We start from the raw sequence: 23877 nt of genomic DNA, 5'->3' as shown, positions 1-23877 counted from the left end.
AGCAACTAAGCCCGTGCACCACAACTACTGCGTCTGTGCTCTAGAGCCCGCGAGCCACAACTACTGAGCCCACGTGCCACAACTACTGAAGCCCGTGCACCTAGAGCCCATGCTCCTCAAGAAGAGAAGCCACCGCAATGCGAAGCCTGCCCACTGCAACGAGTAGCCCCCGCTTGCCACAACTAGAGAAAGCCCGCGTGCAGCAACGAAGACCCAATGCAGCCAAAAATAAAAATAATTTAATTAATTAATTAATTAAAATAAAAAAAAGCAAAAACTTTCCCAGAAACACCCCAAGAAGACTTCCCTTAACATCACTGGCCAGCACTGGACAACTCTGCTACCCCCAGCTGCAAAGAAGGCTAGAAAATCTAGTTTTAACAAACTGGAGTTGAATTTCATGACTAGCTGGGATCAATACTAATTTCTCCTCCACCCTGTACTCTCCCTCCCCAGGGTTAATTACTCTTGCCCTGAGTCCCCATAGCATACCGGGCCTCCCTTATCAAAGAGACATATGCACTGTACAGCAATTGCTTGTTTTTCCAGCCCTACCCCTCACTAGGATTTTTAAAGACTTCTATCTTATTCATAGGTGTATCCCCAACCTTTAGCACAGTGCCCAGCTTCAATCCACCAATATTTTATGACTGTCTACCACGTGTCAGGCCCTGTGCAGATAAGTAGGCTCTCAGTGAACACATCTTGTATGCATGGATGAATGGAGGTGTGGATGGGGGGTGGGTAGATAGTGGATGGAAGAATGGTGGATGGTAGATGGATAGATGGGTGGATGGATGGTGGATGGATGGTGGATGGATGTATAGATGGATGGATGGTTGGGTGGGTGGATGCATGGATGGGTGGATGGATGGTGTTTAGATGGCTGGATGGTACATGGTGGATAGCTATCATCACTGTCCAGTGGCTCCACCCCGAGCAGCCTGAGGCTCCCTTGTCCTCTTCTCACCCCTCTCACCCTAGGCTGTCATTTCACCTACCTGAAAGCCTTCTCATTTCACATGGAACCATTAGATGGTCCCTCTTGGTCCTCAGGCAACAGCTAATACCTTCCCTTCCTTCTGCCACCCAGCATCCAGCTGAATCTTGAATCAACACCAGTCAAGTGGGTGTGAACGGAAGGAGACTACTCATTTTTTGCTATTATTTACCTCTGAGTGTGTGCATTCCAACTGCTTCCTCTCTCTCTCTCTCTCCCTCCCTCCCTCCCGCCCGTCTCCTCTTCCTTCTCCACTTCTTGGGAACTGGTTCAACCAGAGTACACCAGCTCATCTGCATCTGGCCTCACAGGACAGGCAGGAGGCAGCGGCGGAGGAGGAGCGGGCGGGCGGGCTGCCAGGAGCTGCAGCGGCTGCCACGTGAGCGCACAGCCGGGGCTGCGCCGCGCCGCGCCGCGCCGCCCGGGACGCCAATGCCGGGCCGGCGGCGCGCGGGGCTTGCTCATGAGGCCTCTGCCGAGCCGGAGGAGGAAGAGCCACGGCCTCTCGCTGGGAGTCTTCGCCCTCTGCTTGGCCGCTGCCCGCTGTCTGCAGAGTAAGCAAGGGCCGGACCGGGCGGGGGGCGGGGGGCGCGGGGCGAGCCACAGCTTTCCGCGGGGCTGGGCGCGGCCTGGAGCGGGGACCCGGCCCGGCGAGGATCCCCCAGACCGGCTCCCGGGTCACTCTGGGTACGCGCCCCGCCCCGGGCGTTATCAGAGCCGGAAGGCGCCCGGAAGATAACCGGCGCGGCCCGGTGGCCGCCTCCTCTGCAGCATTTTTTATTTCTTTTTCCTGGAATAACCAGACTGCAGCCCAGGCATCCGCGACCCCCAGGGCACACGGGCCCCGCCCCCTACTGCGGGGACCCTCCCCCTCTCTTTCCTGCGCCTTCCCCGGTCCCCGGCGCTGGTCCCTGGTGCTGTAGGCCTCCCCACCTCTCAGAGGAACCCCCAGCAGACTGTCTCGAAGAGGAAGGGTTGTAGAGGTTTGGGTTGGGTGTTGGGGCCAGAATCCCTCAGGCCGGCGGTGGTCCTCACTCCTCTGCCCGGAGCGGAGGGTTTGGATGGGCTGTCCCCGGAATCCCCCGGCTTGGTGAGTCTGCAGGTAACGCACAGCCCCACAGACTACCATGGACCCAAACCACAGATTTGAATGCAGTTCTGCTTTCTCATTTAATCGTGATCCTTATGACCATTCTCATTTTACAGATTAGTCATCTGAAGTGTGGAGACTGACCAGTGCCGGGCCACTGGCGGTGGGAGGGTCTATAGTAAGGGGCGGTGCTTACTAAGCACGTTTGCGCTCACTGCCCCCGGGGCTTGACAACACTTCTTTCATTGAATCCTCGGAGCAACCCTACGAAAAAAGTGCCACTCTCATCCCTGTTTCACAAGTGAGGAAACTGATGCACAGCCGTCACCAGCTAGGCCGTGGCGGAGTTGGGATTTAACCCTGGGCAATCTAGCACGCTTGACCTTAACGCCTCTCTAGCTAGAGCCCAGCTGCAGATCTCAGAAACCCAAAAGGACTGGGAGGGGGGCATGTGCCTCTGGCTGTCTGTGGAGCAAGGAATAGCCAGCTAGTCCATCAGGTGGGTGGGTGTGTTTGGCCTTGCAGTGACCTTTTCTATCATTTTTCAACCCTTCAACATGTGTTTCCAATCAGGCATTTTCATGCAACATCTGTACAGCTGTCCCAGGCATTCAAGGACCAACGATTCACCACAGTGTATGCTTCATCTATTCACTCACTCATTCGTGGCACCCTCTGCTTCCAGGAAGCAGGCCACAGTCGTACTGGGGCTACCATGGTTCACAGTCCTGTCCTCAGACGAGCAGACAAGAGTGCCGGCTTGGAGCGGCGAGTCCTGAGAGGCAGGAAGTGCCAAAGTTCTGGAAGCCCTCGAGGCTCAGGGGAATGAGGCCAAGCCTCCCAAAGGGAGCTGCACCTACCCACTGACAGATGGACAGGAGCAGCCAGGGGAAGGGGCAGAGGGAACACAGCGCGTCCTAGGTAAAGAGGGAGCACATGCAAAACCAGGAGGAAGGGTCAAAGTTTTGCAGTTCTCCATTGAATAGTGACTCCTGCAAAGCTGTAAACTCCAGGAAGACAGATTCCCAGCGCTTGTCCAGTGCCAGCCAGAGTCTACCCCTTAAGGATAGTGAGTGGGTGTGCACCTGCCTGATGGGGGCCTGTGCTTCCACGCCAGCACTGATGATGTAGAGGGGGCCTTCTCCCCCTCACCAGCTCCCTCCATTCTCTGCCTCTTCAGGCTCTGCCCAAAGCTTCCACCCAGAAAGTCAGATATTCATTATTTACACTGAAGTCTGTGTGAAAGCATGCTCCACAAACACAAACACGCAAACACCCTGCATTTGAGGCCTTTTCTCTATAAACGGGACTGTTATGGACTGAATGTTTGTGTCCCCCTGAAATTCACATGTTGAAACCTCAGCCCCCGATGTGATGCTATTTGGAGGTGGAGCCTTTGGAAGGCAGTTAGGTTTAGAGGAGGTCATGATGGTGGGGCCTCCACGATGGGGTTAGTGTCCTTATAAGAAGAGGAAGAGACACCAGAGATCCCTCTCTCTATCTCGTTCTGCCATGTGAGGACGAAGCAAGATGGCAGCTCTCTGCAAGCCAGGAAGAGAGTCTTCCAAATCTGCCGTCACCTTGATCTTGATGTCCCAGCTTCCAGAACTATGTTGTTTAAGGCACCCAGTCTATGGTATTCTGTGATAGCAGCCCAAGCTAAGACAGAAATTGGTACCGAGAAGTAAAGTGCTGCTGTAACACCCAGAAATGTGGAAGCAGCTTTGGGACTGAGTAATGGGTAGAAGCGGAAGAGTTTTGAAGTACATGCTAGAAATATGGACTCTAAGGGCCATTCTGGTCAGGTTTCAGATGGAAATGAGGAACATGTTACTGGACAACAGAGAAAAGGTGATCCTTGTTAGAAAGTGGCAAAGAACTTGGCTGAGCTATGTTCATGTTCTAGTGTTCTGTGGAAGGTAGAGCTTGGGAGTGATGAGAAATTAGATATTTAGCTGAGGAGATATTAAGCAGTGTCGAAGGAGCAACTTGGTCCCTCCTGTCTGCTTATAGTAAAATGCAAGAAGAGAGAAATGACTTGAAGGAGGAATTCTTAAGCAAAAAGGAACTAGAACTTAAAGATGTGGAAAATTCTCAGCCTATCTGTGTTACGAAAAAAGAGAGCATGTTCAGAAGAGAAGACGTAGATTGCGGCCAAACACTGTTTGATAAGATTAGCCTGGGTGTGAACCACGGGCCTAATCAGCCACTCCAGCAGAAACAACTCCAGTGAAACTGAAGAGGGTGAAGACAGAATGGAATGAGGGAAGGCTGTCAGATTTGATAGACCCTACAGGGCTGACTGTATTATCGCTGTTTAGCTGTGTACACTATTTTTCAGGCTAAGAAAAGAATGACTCTGAGGACAATTCAGCCAGCATCAGAGCTGTCTCCTCGGTTTCAAAAGACAGGGGTGGGGCATTGCCTTGGTTTCAACAGGCAAGATGGAGGCCTTGCAGAGTCTCCCGGGGACATGGAAATGCCCAGCAGAGCTGCAGGGGTGAGGGTGCACCCCTGTCTCAGTGGGTCCTAAAGGCAGAGCATTGAACCAAAGAGCTAACGGCATTTACCTTGCTAGGTTTTGGGCTCACTTGGGACCCGTCACTCCTTCTTACTTCTGATTTCTTCTTTTTGCAGTGGGAATGTCTATCCCATGCTTGTCCCACCACTGCATTTTGGAAGTACATAACTTACCTGGTTTCACAGGTTCACAGCTGGAGAGTAATTTTCTTTTAAGATGAATCATACCCCAAGTCTCTGAAAGGAGTTAAGACTTTTGGAGTTGTTGGGATGGAATGAATGTATTTTGCATGCAAGAATTCATTGCATGAATTTTTGAGGGCCAAGGGCAGGATGTTATGGACTGAATGTTTGTGTCCCCCAGAAATTCATATGTTGAAGCCCTAACTCCCAATATAATGGTACTTGGAGGTGGGTGGGACCTTTGGGAGGCAATTAAGTTGAGATGAGGTCATGAGGGAGGGTCTTCCATGAGGGGATTAGTGTCTTTATAATAAGAGGAAGAGACCAGCGCTCCCTCTCTCTACATGTGAGGATACAGCAGGAAGGTGGCCATCTGCAAGACGGGAAGAGGGTCCTCACCGAGAACTGAGTCTGTTGGCACCTTGACCTTGGACTTCGCAGCCTCCACAGCTGTGAGAAGTAAATGTCTGTTGTTTAGGCCCCCCAGTTTTTGGTATTTTGTTATAACAGCTCAAGCTGAATAAGACAGGGACTTAAAGGCATATCCCCTCTGAAAGCTGGCAGGCCTCCCGCACCTGGCCAAGGTGGACGCTTTTCTAGGACCCTTGTTCATTTCTTTTCTCAGCTCTCAACATGGGAAGTTATCCATCAGGCCTCCTCCTCATCAGTGCACCCGCTCATTTGGAAGCAGACGATCCAAGACTCAAGCAGGAAAGTTTTGGGTTTTTTTGTTGTTGGTTTTTTTGTTTGTTTGTTTTTAATTGAAGTATAGTTGATTTACAATGTTGTGTTCATTTCTGCCATACAGCTAAGTGATTCATATATATATATATGTATATATATGTATATATATACATACATACATATATATATATTCTTTTTTAAGTATTCTTTTCCATTCGGAAAGATATTGCATATATTTCCCTGTGCTATACAGTAGGACCTATTGTTAAGTAGGAAAGTTTAGCTAATGGCCCAGGCCAAGTCAGCTTGCTTCCTGTGCTCCAACCCCAGCTTCTAAAAAGCAGCCCGTTCCCCCAGCATGCGCACACAGCCACACACGTGCACACACACGAGTGCCCTTTAACATCCCCACCTTACCAGGGTGGAGCCAGGGATGGAGGAGCTAGCCCCACTGAGTCACTCATGGCCCAGTGCCCAGTAGCACAGAGGAGCAGCATGGGGGCTGAGCCTCGGTCTGGGGAGGGAGCTGATAGGCCAAAGCGGCCACAGCCAGATGGAGCTATGGGTTCTGGCTTAGCTGGAGCTGCCATGGGAGGGGAGGGAGAGCCGGTGTTGGAGGTATCCCCTGGAGACCCCGGGGAGACACCGGGATCCATCATGCCAGGACAAGGCCCCACTGGTCACCTATGCGGCCGTCCACAGTTACTAAGCAGTTATGATGTATCGGGCTCTGCACTGGCCCAGGTGAAACAAATGAGGCGTGGTCTCTCTCTGCACTGTCCTCTCTGATTTATAGACAATGGTCTTGCATACCTATAAAGGTACCCACCCAAAAGAGTGGTGCTTGGGTGTGCTTTTAAAAATGCAATAAAAAAAAATGCAGTCATGCTGTGCTTGTTACTCAGCAACTTACTTTTTACAGCAATTTATTTATTTATTTATTTTTGGCCATGCCACACCGTTTGTGGGATCTTAGGTCCCTGACCAGGGATTGAACCCAGGCCTTTGGCAGCGAGAGCGCCGAGTCCTAACCGCTGGACCGCCAGGGAATTCCCTTCTTACAGCAGTTTTTGAGCTCTGTCCATGTTGATAGCCTAGATCTTGCTCCTTCCTCTCAACTGCTATCCGTATGTCATTGTATCCACATGCTGCTTCTTCCTTAGCTAGCCCCCTTCTGATGGACATGTCAGCTTTCAGATTTTAGCCCTCCCTGCGGGGAGAACAGAGCCCTCATACAGGGTGCTGACTGCAGTGCTATTGATATGCACATCGTATGGAGGATGAGGAAGGCCAGGGGCCACCTCCAGGCTGACAGGTACCCCCTGCACACACACCTCCTCCCCTTGGGGGTAGTGCTCAAAAAATGCCTGGGGGATTACACTGAAGCTATTGAGGGAGGGGCGGAATCAACCAGAAAGTCACCCAAATTTCTTCATTTCTGGTCTCCAAGGGAGTCCTGAGTATATTCTCTGCTGGTCTAGGAAGGGGCTGCAGTCAGGAGATTCTCCTTTCTCCATTGTCCCCAGGACTTAAGGACACCTATTTATTTCATCTGCTCTAAGACTTTTTTTTTTACTTTTAATATTCCGATATATCTAAAGTCAAGATGCATGTTATAAATAAATAACTTTGCTGTAATCTCTGTCAGCCTGGACTGAAATTGAGTCCTTCCCGAATGTGTGTTGCTTCTGTCAGTCACCGTCACCGGGAAGCATCCTCCTACCTGGGGAACGGGAATGAAGAAGGTGAGGTTGAGTCTTGAAAGATGAGTAAGGGTATACAGCAGGACAGGGTGGAGAAGAGAGTTTTAGGCATACAGCAAGTGCTCAAAAACTCGGTTCAGGACTTCCCTGGTGGTGCAGTGGTTAAGAATCTGCCTGCCAATGCAGGGGACACAGGTTCGAGCCCTGGTCTGGGAGGATCCCACATGCCGCGGAGCAGCTAGGCCCGTGCGCCACAGCTACTGAGCCTGCGCTCTAGAGCCCGTGAGCCACAACTACTGAGCCCGTGTGCCACAACCACTGAGCCCGTGTGCCACAACCACTGAAGCCCGTGCGCCTAGAGGCTGTGCTCTGCAGCAAGAGAGGCCACCGCAGTGAGAAGCCCCCATACCGCAACTAGAGAAAGCCCGTGCGCAGCAACAAAACCCTATCCAAAAAAAAAAAAGTAAAAAAAAACCCCTAGGTTCATGCATCCTCTTGGGGCCTGGCAGGGTCTGGGTGTGCTAAGCGAAGGAAGAGGAAGTGGGGAAGTGGGAGAGTTGCCTTGGTAGGCACCTACTGGTCCCCCACTCAGAGACCCCACTGACACTGCACCCCCGTAGCCTGTGCTCTCAAACACTGGGCTGCCTGCACCTGGGTTTTCCCTGGAACACAGTCTCAGGGTCAGAAAGTATTTACTTACCTAGCAGAAATTGGAGTGGGAGAGAGGCATCATTGGCAAGTATGAATTTGGGCAATGATTTTCTCCCGTAACTGGTTTGCTGGGCTGGGAAGGCACCGGTCAGCCCTGTGGGCAAAGGGGAAAGGACACACTGGACCGTAAAGCGAGCACAGAACATTCCTGCTGTTTACTGTGGTCCAGGGAGCACAGTGGCCTTTCCCCTGCTGAGGCACATCCCTAGGGGCAGCTCAGGCCAGTGACATGCTAATCCCAGAGGAGCCCCGCTGCTCTGGGGCTTCCTGGGGAGTCCCCAGCTGGGAAGGGGCAGGGCCTGAGGGGCTGGTTCCAGTCCCGTGCTGGCAGTAAGCCCTGTATATGGGGTCACCTTCATTCTCTCAGAGCACAGGGCCAGGAGGGTGGGCTGTTTAGTGGTTCTCAGCCAAGGCTGCACATGAGAACCTCCTGGAGGGCTTGTAAGACCTACAGATGCCCACACCCTACCCCAGATGGTTACATCTGTCTCTTTGAGGGCAGGACCTAACACTGTTTCAAGTTAGGCTCCTGGGGTGACTCTAATGTGTGGCCAGGCAGAGAGTTCCTGGACTAGACCATTTCCATGTCCCCTCCATTCATCTTATCTTGAGGAAAGAGCTGGGCATGAACAGTGCACCTTTCTCCCATCTTCTGTTCTCAGAACACCCAGCATTGAATGCAGAGGAGTCTCGCTTATGCCTTATTAGTAGTTTAATCCTGACAAACCCATGATACTCTGCCACCGGGCTTAGGTCAAGAGAGAAGGCTGCTTTGCTCTGAAGTTTGGTTTGGTTCAGTAAATGGTTCCTGAGCACCTACTGTGTTGGGAGCACCATGCCAGGAGCCAGGGGTACTCAGCATGGTCCCTGCAGTGGGGGGAATCACATGACCCAGAGGGGAGGTCAGATCCTACCCAGATGATTTGAGGTCAGATGCCCAGGGAGTACTGAGAAAAGCATTTAGCTCAGCTGAGAGTTAGAAGGAGTCTTCTCAAAGAAGAAGCCTCGAAGGCAAAGTAGGAGGAAGCCAGGTGAGCCGGGAGGTGGAGGAAGGTTCTGAGCGACAGGAAATAATGAGCACAGACACCGCACCGCCACCTTCTCGTTCTTGGGGCCAGTAGTGGGTGACAATTCTTTAGTCAAGTCAGGTTTTTCAGCTCTGGTCAATTTCTTCATATTCAATCTGATAAGTTGTCTTAACAGTTAAAGGACTGGGGCTTGGGAAGGTCTTGGATCTTAAGTGCTGGAATATTTCCTCTGATAGACTCTTACACTAGTGCCAGGGGATCAGGAGGGAGATGTGGGTCCCTCGGCACCAGACACTGGCCAGGGGACCTAACGTGAGCCTTCTCTGGCTGTTTGCCCTTCTGTCCGATTGCAGTATCCCCACCCCAGGCTCACTGTGGGACTGGAGCACATTCCTTTTGGAGGCCAATGCCCCAAAGCAGAACACCAGACCCTCTCTTCCTTCTTGCCATCAAGCAGGCCTTCTGCATACTCTGGGATGGGAGTTCAGGAGTCCTTGAACCAGAGCTTGTTATGTCAGGTAGACTGTCGATTCAGTTTGACAGCCCCAGTTTGAATGAGCCATCCGTCATGTCACACACGGCTGGGGTGCTGGCGGTTCGCACCTAAGTGTGTGCTCGCCTGCTCCTTCTAGCGGGGGAGATGGGCAGTCACTCATCCAACACGAACGCAAAGCCAGCTGTGGGAGCCGAGTGGGGCCTGGCAGAGGAGTGACATTTAAGATGGGCCTTTAGGAGTGAGCAGAAGGCTGAGAATGGGGATGGGTGATCTGAGCTGAGCTAGAGGGAGTAAGCCACAGTGGGGAGTGGTCCACAGTTTGGTGCAACTGGAATTGGGGGATGGCAAGGAGTCTTGGGAGATGGGGAAGGAAAAGAAGGTTGAGGCGAGACTTTTTAGGTCTTTCAGAACCAGGAGAGACCCAGCAAGATGTGTAGTTTAGAAAGATCACTAATAATAGCCTCTAGCCAACTGAAGAGAAGAAAAGCCAGTACCTCCTTTTATAATTGTTAATAACAATGACAAGGCAATAATATCTGTGACTGTTTATTGAACACCACATACTTTGTGCCAAGCACTGTAACAGCTGCTTTTCCATGCAACTTCACAGTAATCCTGCAAATAGGTATTATTAGGCCCCATTTTATAGATGGGGAAACTGAGGCTCAGAGAGGTTGAGAGACTTGCCTAAAGACATTCATTCTTTCATCAGGTGTTTATGGGAAGCCCAAAGTGCCAGGCACTGTGCCAGGCCTGGGGGAGTCAATGAAGAATAAGATAGACCAGCCCCTGTGTTTATAGCTGAAAGTTGATCTGGGACGATGGAGCATTAATTAAGAGAAATTACAATGGACAGGGATAAGTTGATAGAGAGGGACAGAGAGCCATGGGAACCCAGAGCTGGGACCCCTAACCTGGTGTTGAGGGACTATGGAAGGCTTCCTGGAAGAAGTGATGTTTAAACTAAGACCTGTAGGATGAAGAGGGATTGGCCCTTTAGTCTCGTTGAAGGAGGAGCTTTGTACTCTAACTGTGGTACCCAGTCACATGTGTGCCTGAATTATCTTTTGATCACTCGACACCCCTCTTCCAAGAGCCTTCAGGCATCCTGTAAAAAGAATTGTTGGGAGGTCAGCCACCTCATTTCCTCCTTCATCCTCCTGTTCCACACAGTGGAACAGCTGTTGATCCAGGGTGATCTCCTGTTCCACACAGAAGTGGAACATTTCCACAGAAGTGTCTGAGGAGCACCCCTCCTCCTGGTTCCCCAGGCTGGCCACTGACTCAGGCCCACCATAAGTCCTGCAGCCCAGATCTGCAGAGGTAAAACCCAGCAGCACCCCATCCCCCAAGCTTGGGCAGGGCCAGGCAGCCACCTTTGCCATACCTGGCTTCCTTGACATCCGAGTAGAAACACAGCAGTGACTTGACCATAGCCTGTGACCATTCAGAAAAGTGTTTGGCTTTCTAGCAAGGGTGGCTCTTGCTTAAGTCAGAAAGATTCCGGAAGGAATTCCACAGGGAGGAATTTCAGGTTACCCAATCTCTTGCCACACCTCCACAAGTGGATCACAGATTTACAAACGCTGATTCAAGTTCTATACGTGTTATGTAATTTGGGCTGGAAGAACGAGCGTCCTTCACTCAACACTCCAGCTCCCAGTCTCAGATCTACTGCTTCAGTCCCTGGTACAACTCCAGCTTCTGCTTACACACCCATCAGGATGGGGAGCTCACTACCTCAATATGCAGCTCAGTGCATCTTCAAAGAATTCTCGTTCTTTGAAGAATAATCGTTCAATAATGATTGAATGGGTACCAAGTGTTAGAAACTGTGATAAGCTCCTTATATGTCTTGCCTCCCTTAAACTTCATTCTGCTGCCGGAGGTGGGCATGACCCTATTATAGTATACTTATTTCATTGGTTCGGTAACAGAGAGTGAAAGAAACAAATTTACCCCACATCACACAGCTGTTATTGGCAGACTTAAACGTTGAGGATAAGTCTGCCTGACTCCAGGTCTATGAATGCACGCGTTATACACACACGCTCTCAGTTCTCTTCACCGGAACCCATCTTCTTTCAATCTTTACACACTGGTCCTCATTCTGGCAATGATTGGGTGTCTCAAGTCTTCCCTTCTCCAAGATGAGAAGTTCTGCAGCAGAGGCTCTTCCCCTGGCTGGCAGAAGTGGTATTAACTGTGCTCGGGAAGGAGAGGAGGGGCCAGCTTTCAGGGATCCTAGCAGCATCCTCAGTGCCCCCTTTGCCCAAAGTTCTAAGGGTGTTGTCCTGGGACCAGCAGCAGCATTACCTAGGAAATTGTTAGTGATGCAAACTCTGGGGCCTCACCCCAGAGCTGCTGAATGAGAGACTAGGGATGGGGCCCAGCAATTGTTTCAGTAAGCCCTCCAGGTGATTCTGATACAACTAAATGTTGAGAACCATTGTCTTATAACATTGCAGAGAGTAGAGGAGGCAAAGGGAAATACTTAGGTCGCTCGTTCTTCCTCCCTAACCCAAAAGCATCTCTAGAAATAGGACCAGATGTAATAAAATTTGAGGGATGCCAGAAAGAGCCCATTTCCCCCAAATATCTTGCTGAAAGGCTGTCACAGGACCTCAAACATTCCTTTTTCACACAATGGCCCTTCATTCCTTCGGTTTAGGTGTTGTTAAATGCCCCTAGGAAGTGGGTCTGGGCTTCAGCTGCTAACGCCTTAGGGCGGGTTCGTTCAGTGGTTTTCAGTCTTGGCTGTACGCTAGAATCATGTGGGGAATTTTAAAAATCACAGAGGCTTTGGTCTCACCCCCAAAGATTCTAAACTCACAGTCCAGGGTAGGATTTTTAAAAGCTTCCCCAAATGGTCTAATATTCAAAGATTGACAATAACTAGATTAGATCAGGTGGTTCCCCTTGGTCCAGTCTGCTGGCTGGGGAGGTGGGTTTGCCGGGCCTTCTCTGCGGGGCTCTGAGAAGAGATTGGGTGGAGCTGATCAGATGCCAAAGGAGCTAATTATGGATTTGCATGTAGCGTGTGTGACTCCGGGCTGGTGCTCCATCAGTGTCAGTCCCCTTGACTTACTTTCCCGAATGCTTGTTGAATGGGGAGAGACTGGATTGAGTCTGGGTGAAAAATCAGAGAAGGGAGCTCCTGTGCCCCCTGGAATTGTTCCTGGCCGTCAAGCTCTCTCACCTACATTTTTTTTTTTTGGTACGCGGGTCTCTCACTGTTGCGGCCTCTCCCATTGCGGAGCACAGGCTCCGGACGCGCAGGCCCAGCGGCCATGGCTCACCGCCCCAGCCGCTCCACGGCATGTGGGATCTTCCCGGACCGGGGCACGAACCCGCGTCCCCTGCATCGGCAGGCGGACTCTCAACCACTGCGCCACCAGGGAAGCCCTACATTTTTTTATTTTAATTGAATCTTTAACAGCCAAGCCATGATAATCCTTAATTACAAATGAGGAAATAGTGGCTCAGAGAGGGGAGGGGATTTGCGCCGTTGTTCAGCTAGGGCCTGGCGCAGCTGAAACAGTACCTGGGTCTTCGGATTCCAGAGCTTCCGCAGCCGGCATCTTGCCCTCCCCTGCCACCCTCTGTCCCCACAGGCAGGTGTGCCTTCCCGGCATCTGGGGAGAAGGGCGGCGTTTCCTCTCTGCCGGCAGAAAAGGAGCTGAGGAGAACATCGGGTGAGTGTGGTGGCCCAGGAACCACAGGGCGTTGCAAGCAGGAGACGGTGCTCAGTGGTGTCCCAGGAGGACGAGGTCATCTGCTGGGAATGAGGAGGAATTTGGAGGTCAAAGAGATTGGAGGGACATAATAACCAGGGAGAAAGGAAGAGTGAATTTACGTGAACAATACATTAAGATGGGCAGTCCGGAGGGCCCTCTCGAATGTGCACCGGAAACCGTGTGCGCTGTTGTTCCGGAGAGTGTTGGCCGTGGGATGTTCTCCTGCCCTGCTGACTGCTCAGGTCTCAGGTCTGGGCAGAGAGGAAGTGAAGAGCTGTTGATCCAGGGTGAGGGTTTTGCTAGTAGATGTGATTAAAAGACAGAGGCCACTGGAGTTTGAAGAATCTTGGCAAGAGTGTTTGGGACATGATGGGCTATGGAACCCAGGCTGGAGAGGGAGGGATGTGAGAATGATGAATTGGGAAAGGTAGAGAGAGTTGGAGTGGAAGGACTGAGGAGGCCAGTGGGAGATGTTGAACAGTAAACAGGAAGGAGAGAAGGTTGTGGTCAGTGCAGGCTGCTCTACTGGAGACTGAGGTAGAGGGAGAATCTTCTTGTAGATGTTAGGAGAATAGAATTAGGAGAATCTCCTAATGCCAGAGGTATGTAGGATGATGCCATACTTTGCAGTAGAGTTGCTAACGTGCTTGAAGAGTGAAGAGGAGACTGGGGGAACAGAGCACTCACAATGACGAGGAGGCGAGAGGGTGAAACAAACTCAAGGGAAGAGGATTTTCCTGAAACAGGTGGAGGAGTGATGGTCTAAACCAATGGTATCCAATAGAAATATAATGTGAGCCACACATGCAAGACATGTATAGAATTCTAAATTTTCTAGTGGTCACATTAAAAAAGAAACAGGCACAGTTAATTTTAATATATTTGGTTTTACCCAATATGTCTAAAATATTATTTCTACACATATATTCAATATAAAAAATTATTAATGAGATATTTTACATTCTGTTTAACATGCTAAGTACCAAGTCTTCAAAATCTGGTGTGTATTTTACATTTAGAGCACATCTCAATTCGGACTAGCTAATTTCAAGTGCTCGGTAGCTACTGCAGCTTGCAGCTACCATATGGGAAAGCCCAGGTCTAGACTCTTGCTTCTTGTCACATCTGTCTCCCAAGTCCTTACCAGCACTGAGTGATGTGCTATTTTGGGAAACATAAAAGAAGTGAAAAACTCCACCTCTATACTCAAATTGCCTTATCTTATTAGAGGCAGCTGTGGAGCAGTGAAAGGAGAGTTGGTTCCAGTCTCAGCTCTGATTTTCTACTTGTCAGGGATTTGGACACTTAGAGTGTGACTCAGCCCCAGTTTCCTCATTTTTTTTAAATGAATAAATATACTGCTGGCTTAATAAGATTTTGATTATAAAACATTCTGATCACCAACTATCTTTTTTTTAAACTGAAGTATAGTTGATTTACAGTATTAGTTTCAGGTATATAACATTCAAAAATTTTATTGATTATAATCCAGTTATAGTTTAAAATATTGGCTATATTCCCTGTGCTGTACAATATATCCTTGTAGCTTATTTATTTTATATACAGTACTTTGTATCTCTTAATCCCCTACCCCTATTTTGCCCCTCCCCCTTCCCACTGGTAACCACTAGTTTGTTCTCTGTATCTGTGAGTGTTTCTGTGTTGTTATATTCACTAGTTTTATATTTTAGATTCCACTTATAAGTGATACCATACAGTATTTGTCTTTCTCTATCTGACTTATTTCACTGAGCATAATACCCTCTAAGTCCATCCATGTTGTTGCAAGTGGCAAAATTTCATTCTTTTTTAGGGCTAATGTTCAATATAAACTATGTATTTATACCACATTTTCTTTATCCATTCATCTGTTGATGGACACTTAGGTTGCTTCCATATCTTGGCTATTATAAATAATGCTGCTATGAACATTGGGTGCATATACCTTTTCAAGTTATTGTTATTGTTTTCTTTGGATATATACCCAGGAGTGAAAATTCTGGATCATATGGTAGTTCTATTTTTAGTTTTTTGAGGAACCTCCATAGTGTTTTCCACAGTGGCTGCACCATTTGACGTTCCTGCCAACAGTGTCCAACAGTTCCCTTTTCTCCACATCCTCACCAACATTTGTTATTTGTAGTTTTTGATGATGGCCATTTGACAGGTGTGAGGTGATAGCTCATTGTGGGTTTTTTTTTAATATATATATATTTATATTTATGTATTATTGTTTCTTTTAATTAATTTATTTATTTTTGTCTGCGTTGGGTCTTCGTTGCTGCACGCAGGCTTTCTCTAGTTGCGGCAAGCGGGGGCTCCTCTTCGTTGCAGTGCGTGGGCTTCTCATTGCGGAGGCTTCTCTTGTTGCAGAGCATGGGCTCTAGGAACCTGGGCTTCAGTAGTTGTGGCACGTGGGCTCAGTAGTTGTGGCTCACGGGCTCTAGAGCACAGGCTCAGTAGTTGTGGCGCATGGGCTTAGTTGCTTCTCAGCATGTGGGATCTTCCCAGACCAGGGCTCAAACCCGTGTCCCCTGCATTGGCAGGCAGATTCTTAACCACTGTGCCACCAGGGAAGTCCTCATTGTGGTTTTGATTTACATTTCCCTGATTAGCCATGTTGAGCATATTTTCATGGGCCTATTGGCCTTCTGTGTGTCTTCTTTGGAAAAATGTCTATTTAAGTCTTCTGCCCATTTCTTAATTTGGTTGTTTGGTTTTTTTTTATAGTGAGTTGTATGAGCTGTTTATATATTTTGAATATTAACCCCTTATTGGTTATATCATTTGCAAATATTTTCTCCCATTCAGGTGTTTGTGTGTTTTTGTTTTTTGTTTTTGTCAATGGTTTCCTTTGCTGTGCAAAAGCTATTAAGTTTACTTAGATTCTGTTTGTTTATTTTTGCTTTTGTTTCCTTTACCTTAGAAGACAGATCAAAGAAATGTTGCTATGTTTTATGTCAAATAGTGTTCTGCCTATGTTTTCTTCCAGGAGTTTTACAGTTTCAGGTCTTACATTTAGGTCTTTAATCCATTTTGAGTTTATTTTTGTGTGTGGTGTAAGAAAATGTTCTGATTTCATTCTTTTACATGTAACTGTTCAGTTTTCCCAGCACTGTTTATTGAAGAGACTGTCTTTCCTCCACTGTGTATACTTGCCTCCTTTATCATAGATTAATTGACCATAGGTGCATGGGTTTATTTCTGAGCTCTCTATTCAGTTCCATTCATCTTTGCGTCTGTTTTTGTGCCAGTACAATGCTGTTTTGATTACTGTAGCTTTGTAGTATAGTCTGAAGTCAGGGAGCATGATACCTCCAGTTTTGTTCTTCTTTCTCAAGATTGTTTTGGCTATTTGGGGTCTTTTGTTTTTCCATACAAATTTTAAAATTATTTGTTATAGTTCTGAGAAAATTGCCATTGTTTTGATAGGGATGCATTGAATCTGTAGGTAACCTTGGATACTTTGGACATTTTAACAGTATTAATTCTTTCAATCCATCTTACCATGGTATATCTTCCCATCTGTTTGGGTTGTCTTCAGTTTCATTGAAGACAACAGTGTCTTATAGTTTTCTGAGTACAGATGTTTTACCTCCTTAGGTAGGTTTATTCCTAGGTATTTTATTCTTTTTGATGTGATGGTAAATGGGATTGTTTCCTTAATTTTTCTACCAGATAGTTTGTTTTAGTGTATAGAAATGCAACAGATTTCTGTATATTAATTTTGTATCCTGCAACTTTACCAAATTAATTAATGAGCTTTATAGGTTTTTGCTGGTATCTTTAGGATTTTCTTTGTATATTATCATGCATAGTATCATGCAAACAGTGACAGTTTTATTTCTTCCTTTCCAATTTGGATGCCTTTTATTTCTTTTTCTTCTCTGATTGCTGTTGCTAGGACTTACAATACTATGTTGAATAAACGTGGCAAGAGTGGGAATCCTTGTCTTGTTCCTGATCTTAGAGGAAATGCTTTTAGCTTTTCACCATTGAGTATGATGTTAGCTGTAGGTTCGTTATATATGACCTTTATTTTGTTGAGGTATGTTCCCTCTATGCCCACTTTCTGGAGAGTTTTATAATAAATGGATGTTGAATTTTGTCAAAAGCTTTTTCTGCATCTGTTGAGATGAGCATATGGTTTTTATTCTTCAGTTTATTAATGTGACATATCATATTGATTTTCTAATGTTGAACTGTTCTTGCATTCCTGGTATAAATCACACTTGATCACGGTGTATGATTGTTTTAATGTATTGTTGGATTCGGTTTGCTAGTATTTTTTAAAATTTATTTATTTTTATTTTTTTGGCTGCGTTGGGTCTTCATTGCTGCATGCGGGCCTTCTCCAGTTGCGGCAAGCGGGGGCTACTCTTTGTTGTGGTGTGCAGGCTTCTCATTGTGGTGGCTTCTCTTGTTGAGGAGCCCGGGCTGTAGGTGTGCAGTCTTCAGTAACTGTGGCTCATGGGCTGTAGAGTGCAGGCTCAGTAGTTGTGACACATGGGCTTAGTTGCTCCGTGGCATGTGGGATCTTCCCGGACCAGGGCTCGAACCCACGTCCCCTGCATTGGCAGGTAGGTTCTCAACCACTGCGCCACCAGGGAAGCCCTGTTTGTTCTTTATTCATTCTTTCATACAGGCATGTCGTGAGCACCTATGAAGTGCCAGACCTGTGCTGGACACTGGTGTTTCTGAGATGAATCGGAAACGAGTTCTCCCAGCAAAGATCTCACAGTCTAGGGCAGATCTGCCACGCACCTGTGTGCTTCCTGCTGCTCCCACCACCCCGTCTCCCCAGTCCAGGCCAGAGACTGGCCCAGGTCTGGCCACACTCAGCACCTTAGGCTGTTCCCACCTGTTTGGGCTCCAGCCATGAGCTCTCCTGAAGGTGCATAGGACAAGCACATGCGGTGAGCCCAGGGCCGTGCAGGTGAGGTGTGTAGATGATAAAACTGTGAATTCTGCTGCCAGATTGCCCTTCCTTAAGCCCAGTTTAGAGCATGCCATGCTTCTACTTGAATGCCATCCTAGGGCCTCACTGCCCGCGGATAATTCCTTCGGTTGATCCCCAGCCTGTGACAGATTCCTCATGGTATAGCCCATCTTTGTTTCTTACTCACCAGGTCCCAAACATGAGGATCCATCATGCTCCTCTAGGTGGGCTCATTTCTTTCTTAGCTGGGATTACCCTTCCTCCCTTTCAAAATCTTATTCTTCGGGCTTCTCTGGTGGCGCAGTGGTTGAGAGTCCGCCTGCTGATGCAGGGGACACGGGTTCGTGCCCCGGTCCGGGAAGATCCCTCATGCCGCGGAGCGGCTGGGCCCGTGAGCCATGGCCGCTGAGCCTGCGCGTCCGGAGCCTGTGCTCCGCAACGGGAGAGGCCACAACAGCAAGAGGCCTGCGTACCGCAAAAAAAAAAAAAAAAGAAATCTTATTCTTCAAGCCTCAACTGTAATGATGTCTTCCCCATTCCCCAGCTCCTGCAAACATCCTGGCTTATTATCGGGACAGTTGAAGAATACCCCGATTTCCATCTCTACTCAGCCACTTACTGTGACATTGCACGAACTACCTAACCTCAGTGGCTTGACCTTGCTCCTCTCTAAAACGGGGGTGATGATATACTCTTCACCAGGCCAGCGCCCACGAGCCAGTGCCCTGCCATGGAGGAAGCGTGGCAAGTGTGGGGCTGGGCTCAATCACTGGTGGGTGGTCCCCACTAAAAAGGGGATGCGGTGAGATTGCTGACTCATGGGAGATGTGTTCGGAAGCCAAAGGGTTAAGGGAAGAAGGGCTTTTGTCCTCTCTGTCTACCCAGAGCTGGCTGTCTCTACACCCCCACTGTGGAGCCCCCTTGGGTGCCTCAGAAATCAGCTGTTGTCTACCTTAGAGTTTTCTCTTTGCTCTTCAACGTTTCTTTGAATCTCAGATGGGGCGACCAGCTGTCCTGTTTTGCCCATGACTGTCCTGATTTTAGCACTGAAACTCTTGAATCCTGGAAAGACTCTCAGCCCTGGGCAAACCGTGAGGGTTGGTCACCTGAGGCTGGTGACACACTGACGGAGAGGGGTGAGCAGTGGGGACTGCAGCTCCTGGACGGGTACCTTGTGCTCAGCCCCGCTGGGCCTTACATGTGTTGTGTCACCTCATCCTCACAGCCCTCCTCCTGAGGTTTCCCAGTCCTCATTCCACCGCGGAGGAAGCCGGGGCTCTCAGCAGTGAAGGCGCCGTCTCTAGGTCTCGACAGCTAAGAGGTCCCCAGGGTGAACCTGTGTGGATCCTCCCACATCAGGTATCTCCACCGCACCTCACCGCACCTGGAATAACCCTTTTGTGATGTGACTCATCACTTCACCAACCTGCTCCAGTACTTCTGAATTAGGACCCCTAAACTAGGCTTTCTGACTTCTAGTTTAGTTGCCTACCGTCTCGATAAGGATGCTGATGACTGACGATGATGCTTGTTTCCTGGTTCTCATCTGATGATCACACTGGCTGGATAAGTGGCTTTCCAGATAAGTGAGATGAAAATGAGTTGTCCTGGGACTTCCCAGGTGACGCAGTGGTGAAGAATCTGCCTGCCAGTGCAGGGGATACGGGTTCGAGCGCTGGTCGGGGAAGATCCCACATGCCGCGGAGCAACTAAGCCCGTGCGCCACAACTACTGAGGCCTGCGCACCTAGAGCCCGTGCTCCGCAACAAGAGAAGCCACCGCAATGAGAAGCCCGCGCACCGCAACAAAGAGTAGCCCCCGCTCGCCACAACTAGAGAGAGCCAGCGCAGCAGCGAAGACCCAACGCAACCAAAAAATAATAATAATAATAAATTAATTAATTTTAAAAAATGAGCTGTCTTGATTAAGGTGTATCCTCCATGGCAGGCAATATCTGTCTCCCCTTTAATTGATGCTGTTGTCCCCCCAAATTGTGGTATGAACAGTATTAACCTTTATTGTGATTTCAGGAAATATATCCTTCTTAAATAATACATTTTTAAAAGCAGCAAAGTGCTACCTCTGTAATTTACTTGTAAGAAAAGGAGTAAGGATTACTCCTTTTAGATTAGATTAGAGTATTAGATTCCAGCCTGTTGCTCAGTAGCTGGCTTCACCTGCCTGGTACTTTCTCTTTGAATAGTTCCCAAGGGGTGTCACCAGCTCTAGGAGATCAGGCTTTCCAGAAGCCCCTTGGTTCAGGTTCCAGTGACTTCTGCCCTGCTAATGTCTTCAGTTACGTGACCTCTTCCTTAAAGGAAGCATTTACATCTTTCTGGGAAATAGGTAGAATTTAGTTTTTCTCTTCTCTCCACATAGAATTCAAGTAAAGACGAAAAGCAAGGTAAACTTTTAAACAACTTTGCTCACCAGATATCTTGGTCTAATCAGGAGAACTTTAAATGATTTTTAAAACATTGTCTTATTATCAATTTAATCAATGTGAAAATGCAAAATGATATAAATATATAACTTGGAAAATTTCTGGTGCCGTCCAATCTCTAACGGATAATCCCTGTTAATATAGCATATATTACTCCAACACCTTTCCATACTAAATATATACATATTAGCACATAGTTACACAAATGTAAGTAAGATCATAGCATATTGTTTTATTTTTTATTTTTTTAATTTTTTTTTGCGATACACGGGCCTCTCACTGTTGTGGCTTCTCCCGTTGCGGAGCACAGGCTCCGGACGCGCAGGCTCAGCAGCCATGGCTCACAGGCCCAGCCGCTCCGCGGCATGTGGGATCTTCCCGGACTGGGGCACGAACCCGTGTCCCCTGCATTGGCAGGCGGACTCTCAACCACTGCGCCACCAGGGAAGCTCTATAAATTTATTTTTTAACTGAGTAACATGTCACAGACATCTTCCCTTGTCTGCACAAAGTTCATTCTTGTTCAGGGCTGCCTGGCATCCATTGTACACGTAAAATCTAATTTATTGCACCAACCTCCTTGAGTAGAACACTTGAGCCAGGTCTGACTATTGGCCTAGCCACTAAGTTTCTCTGGACTTGTTCGGGAATGATTTTAGCATGAGGTGCAGGAGTGGTTACTCATTAATTCAACTTTTTAAACAGTTGACAAGCAGTTTGCCTTTAAACTCTTGGAACTGTTCATGTTCCATCTTTGCCATAGACCATTTATTCCAACTTCTATGTGTCAGGAAGAAGAGGAACTCTTTGTTCCTAAAACCTAGTTAAATGCCTGATTAATTTGTCAGATTAGGAAGAGGGTTTTCTAGTCAAAAGAAAATATAGAAGCTAACAAGGACCAGTTGGCCAGCTTCCAGCTGTGTCAGCATCTGAGAAACTTGGGCATGTTATTTTTTTTTTCAGTTTTGCCATTTCTTGGGACAAGATAACTGAAAGGCTCAAAATGGAGGTCCCTAAGGCTATTAAAAGGGCTGCTACTCTCCCAGGAGACTGGTCTGTCAGTAACCTTGACTAACATGGTTAACACAGGATGTACATGTAATACAAATAGTTGATGATCGAGATTTGTCATTAGTTCTAAGTATGGTTTTCCAAATCTGACGGTAATCATAATCCCAGCTGCTCATATGTGAGGTCAGGAAAATCAGAAAATATAGATAAATAGATGATAGATCAGTAGTCACCAAGTAGAGTGGAAAAACTGTGGGTTTTGAAACAGACAGAACTGCATGCAAATCCCACCTTTGCCATTTCCTAGCTACATGGGCATGTTGCTGACTCCTGTAAAAAATAAAAGAGAAGGATTTTAAAATACATAATAAATAGATAATAAAGCAATGGACACATAAAGCCTTAAGTAAATTACAGTTCTCTTTGCTACGTGTGTATAAGCTTTTAGATGTGCCTAATTTTTCAAACCACCCAAGCAGCAACATTTCTATCAGATCGGCTCGCCTTCTTGCTGCTATAATTAGTCATTCACTTATTCATTCAACAAACGTTTATTGGCCAGGCATTGTGCTGGGTACAGGGAACACTGAGTTGAAGAAAGTACCTAATTCCTGCCCTCCAAGAGCTGACCTGGAACTTGACCTCTGTTTTTTACCTGAGAGAGAGAGAGAGAAAAAGCAAATGTGACAAAATGTTAATAATTGGTGAGTTTAGGAGAGGGTATATAGATGTTAATTGTGCTTGGCTTTCAATCTTTCTGTGAGTTTAACATTTTTTAAAATAGGGTTGGGGAGAAAATATTTTTCTGTTACATGGCAGCTGTAATTTTTTTTTTTTTTTTTTTTTTTTTGGCCGTGACGGTTCTTAGCTGCAGCATGCGGGATCTTCATTGCGGCATTCAGGATCTTTCGTTGAGGCACACAGGCTTCTCTCTAGTTGTGCTGTGCAGGCTCAGCAGTTGCGGCACACGGGCTGTCTAGTTGTGACGTGTGGGCTCCAGAGTGAGCGGGCTCGGTAGTTGTGGTGCACAGGCTTAGTTGCCCCATGGCATATGGGACCTTAGTTCCCCGACCAGGGATTGAACCTGTGTCCCCTGCATTGCAAGGCAGATTTGTAACCATTGGACCACCAGGGAAGTTCCGGCAGCTATAACTCTTGAAAGCCATTATTACCTCCCAGTTTTTCAGCATGGAACTTATCGGATTATCTCCAGCCACTTAGCCGAGCCTTAGGAGAGGGATGGTAATGGGATATCCTGGGGATGGGAGAGGACAATGAGAAAAGTCTGGAAAAGTAACAGGCATGGTTACCTGGAGCCACACAGCAGGGGCCCAGGGGCAACTGGGCACCCAAAGGGTGAGGGGCTAAACAGGAAGTAGAAGTGGAAACAGAGGCATGGGCTCCAGCTTGAATCCTGCCCTATTCACTATCCAGTCTCCAGCCAGCCCTGACGTTCTCTGTGTGGGAAGGGTGGAGGTGGAGGGAATCTGTCACATTCTGTACCCTTAACTGCCAACCACTGACCTTTGACTTGAGCATAGAGGTTAAATATCTGACCTTTGGAGTCAGCAGCCCTTGTGTGAATCTCAGCCTTGCAGGGTCAGCCTGGACAAGCTGCTTAATCCTGTTGACACTGAAGTTTCTTGTATCCTTGATGGAATTGTAGTGGGTTGTGTGACACTTTAATGACGTGGCGTGTGTAAAGCAGTTAGCGCAGGGCCTGTGCATGGTACCTACTTAATAAAATATTTCATGACATATATTACCTTAGCCGGTGGCTCTGCTGTTCATCTACACACTCGTGCAGAAATCTCGGCTTGACGCCTCTTTGCCTCGCCCACTGCCACAGCTAGTTATCAGCACGTTCTGTCCTCTTTACTTCCAACTGCATCCTAAATCAGACCACCTTTCACTGTCTCCAAGGCTATGTCTCCATCTCCTATCTAGTCTCTGCGGCAGCCACCTGACTGTTCTTCCTGCCTCCACTGTGGCCCCCTCACCCCCAGATGCTCTCCACAGCGGACTTTCTCAAGCTTAATGGAGAATGTCACCTTCCCACCTAAGCCTTCCTATGGCTTCCCATCGCCCTTGAGTAAAACCCACCCCTGGCTCTCACGTCTTGACCCAAGTCCTGCCTAGCTCTCCAGCCTTGTCTCCTGAACTCGCCCCATGGCTCCCTGCATCCTGCGTTTTGGCCTTTTTTCTGTCCCTCAGACATACCAGTTCACTCTCACCTCACTCTCTGTAGTTGTTCCCTCTGCCTGAAACGTGTGTCTTCGCGTGGCTACCTCCTCAACCTCCCTGTCGTTTGGGTCCCGGTTCATTTCCTCAG

At 48.0% G+C, this 23877-nt stretch overlaps 1 protein-coding gene across 1 annotated transcript in view; it reads left to right on the top strand.

Moving 5' to 3' along the window:
- Positions 1–1407: 1407 nt before the first annotated feature.
- Positions 1408–23877, top strand: part of VSTM5 (V-set and transmembrane domain containing 5) — a 28977-nt gene continuing 6507 nt past the window's right edge. Inside the window, exon 1 of the mRNA XM_060160229.1 lies at positions 1408–1554. Coding sequence (XP_060016212.1) covers positions 1464–1554 — 91 coding nt within the window. The 5' untranslated portion in view covers positions 1408–1463. The remainder of the gene's footprint in view (positions 1555–23877) is intronic.

Source organism: Lagenorhynchus albirostris, chromosome 9, assembly GCF_949774975.1.
Source record: "Lagenorhynchus albirostris chromosome 9, mLagAlb1.1, whole genome shotgun sequence".
NCBI classification, from domain to species: domain Eukaryota; kingdom Metazoa; phylum Chordata; class Mammalia; order Artiodactyla; family Delphinidae; genus Lagenorhynchus; species Lagenorhynchus albirostris.
Note: the sequence above shows the minus strand (reverse complement) of the source record. Positions and strands in the feature narration are given on the sequence as shown.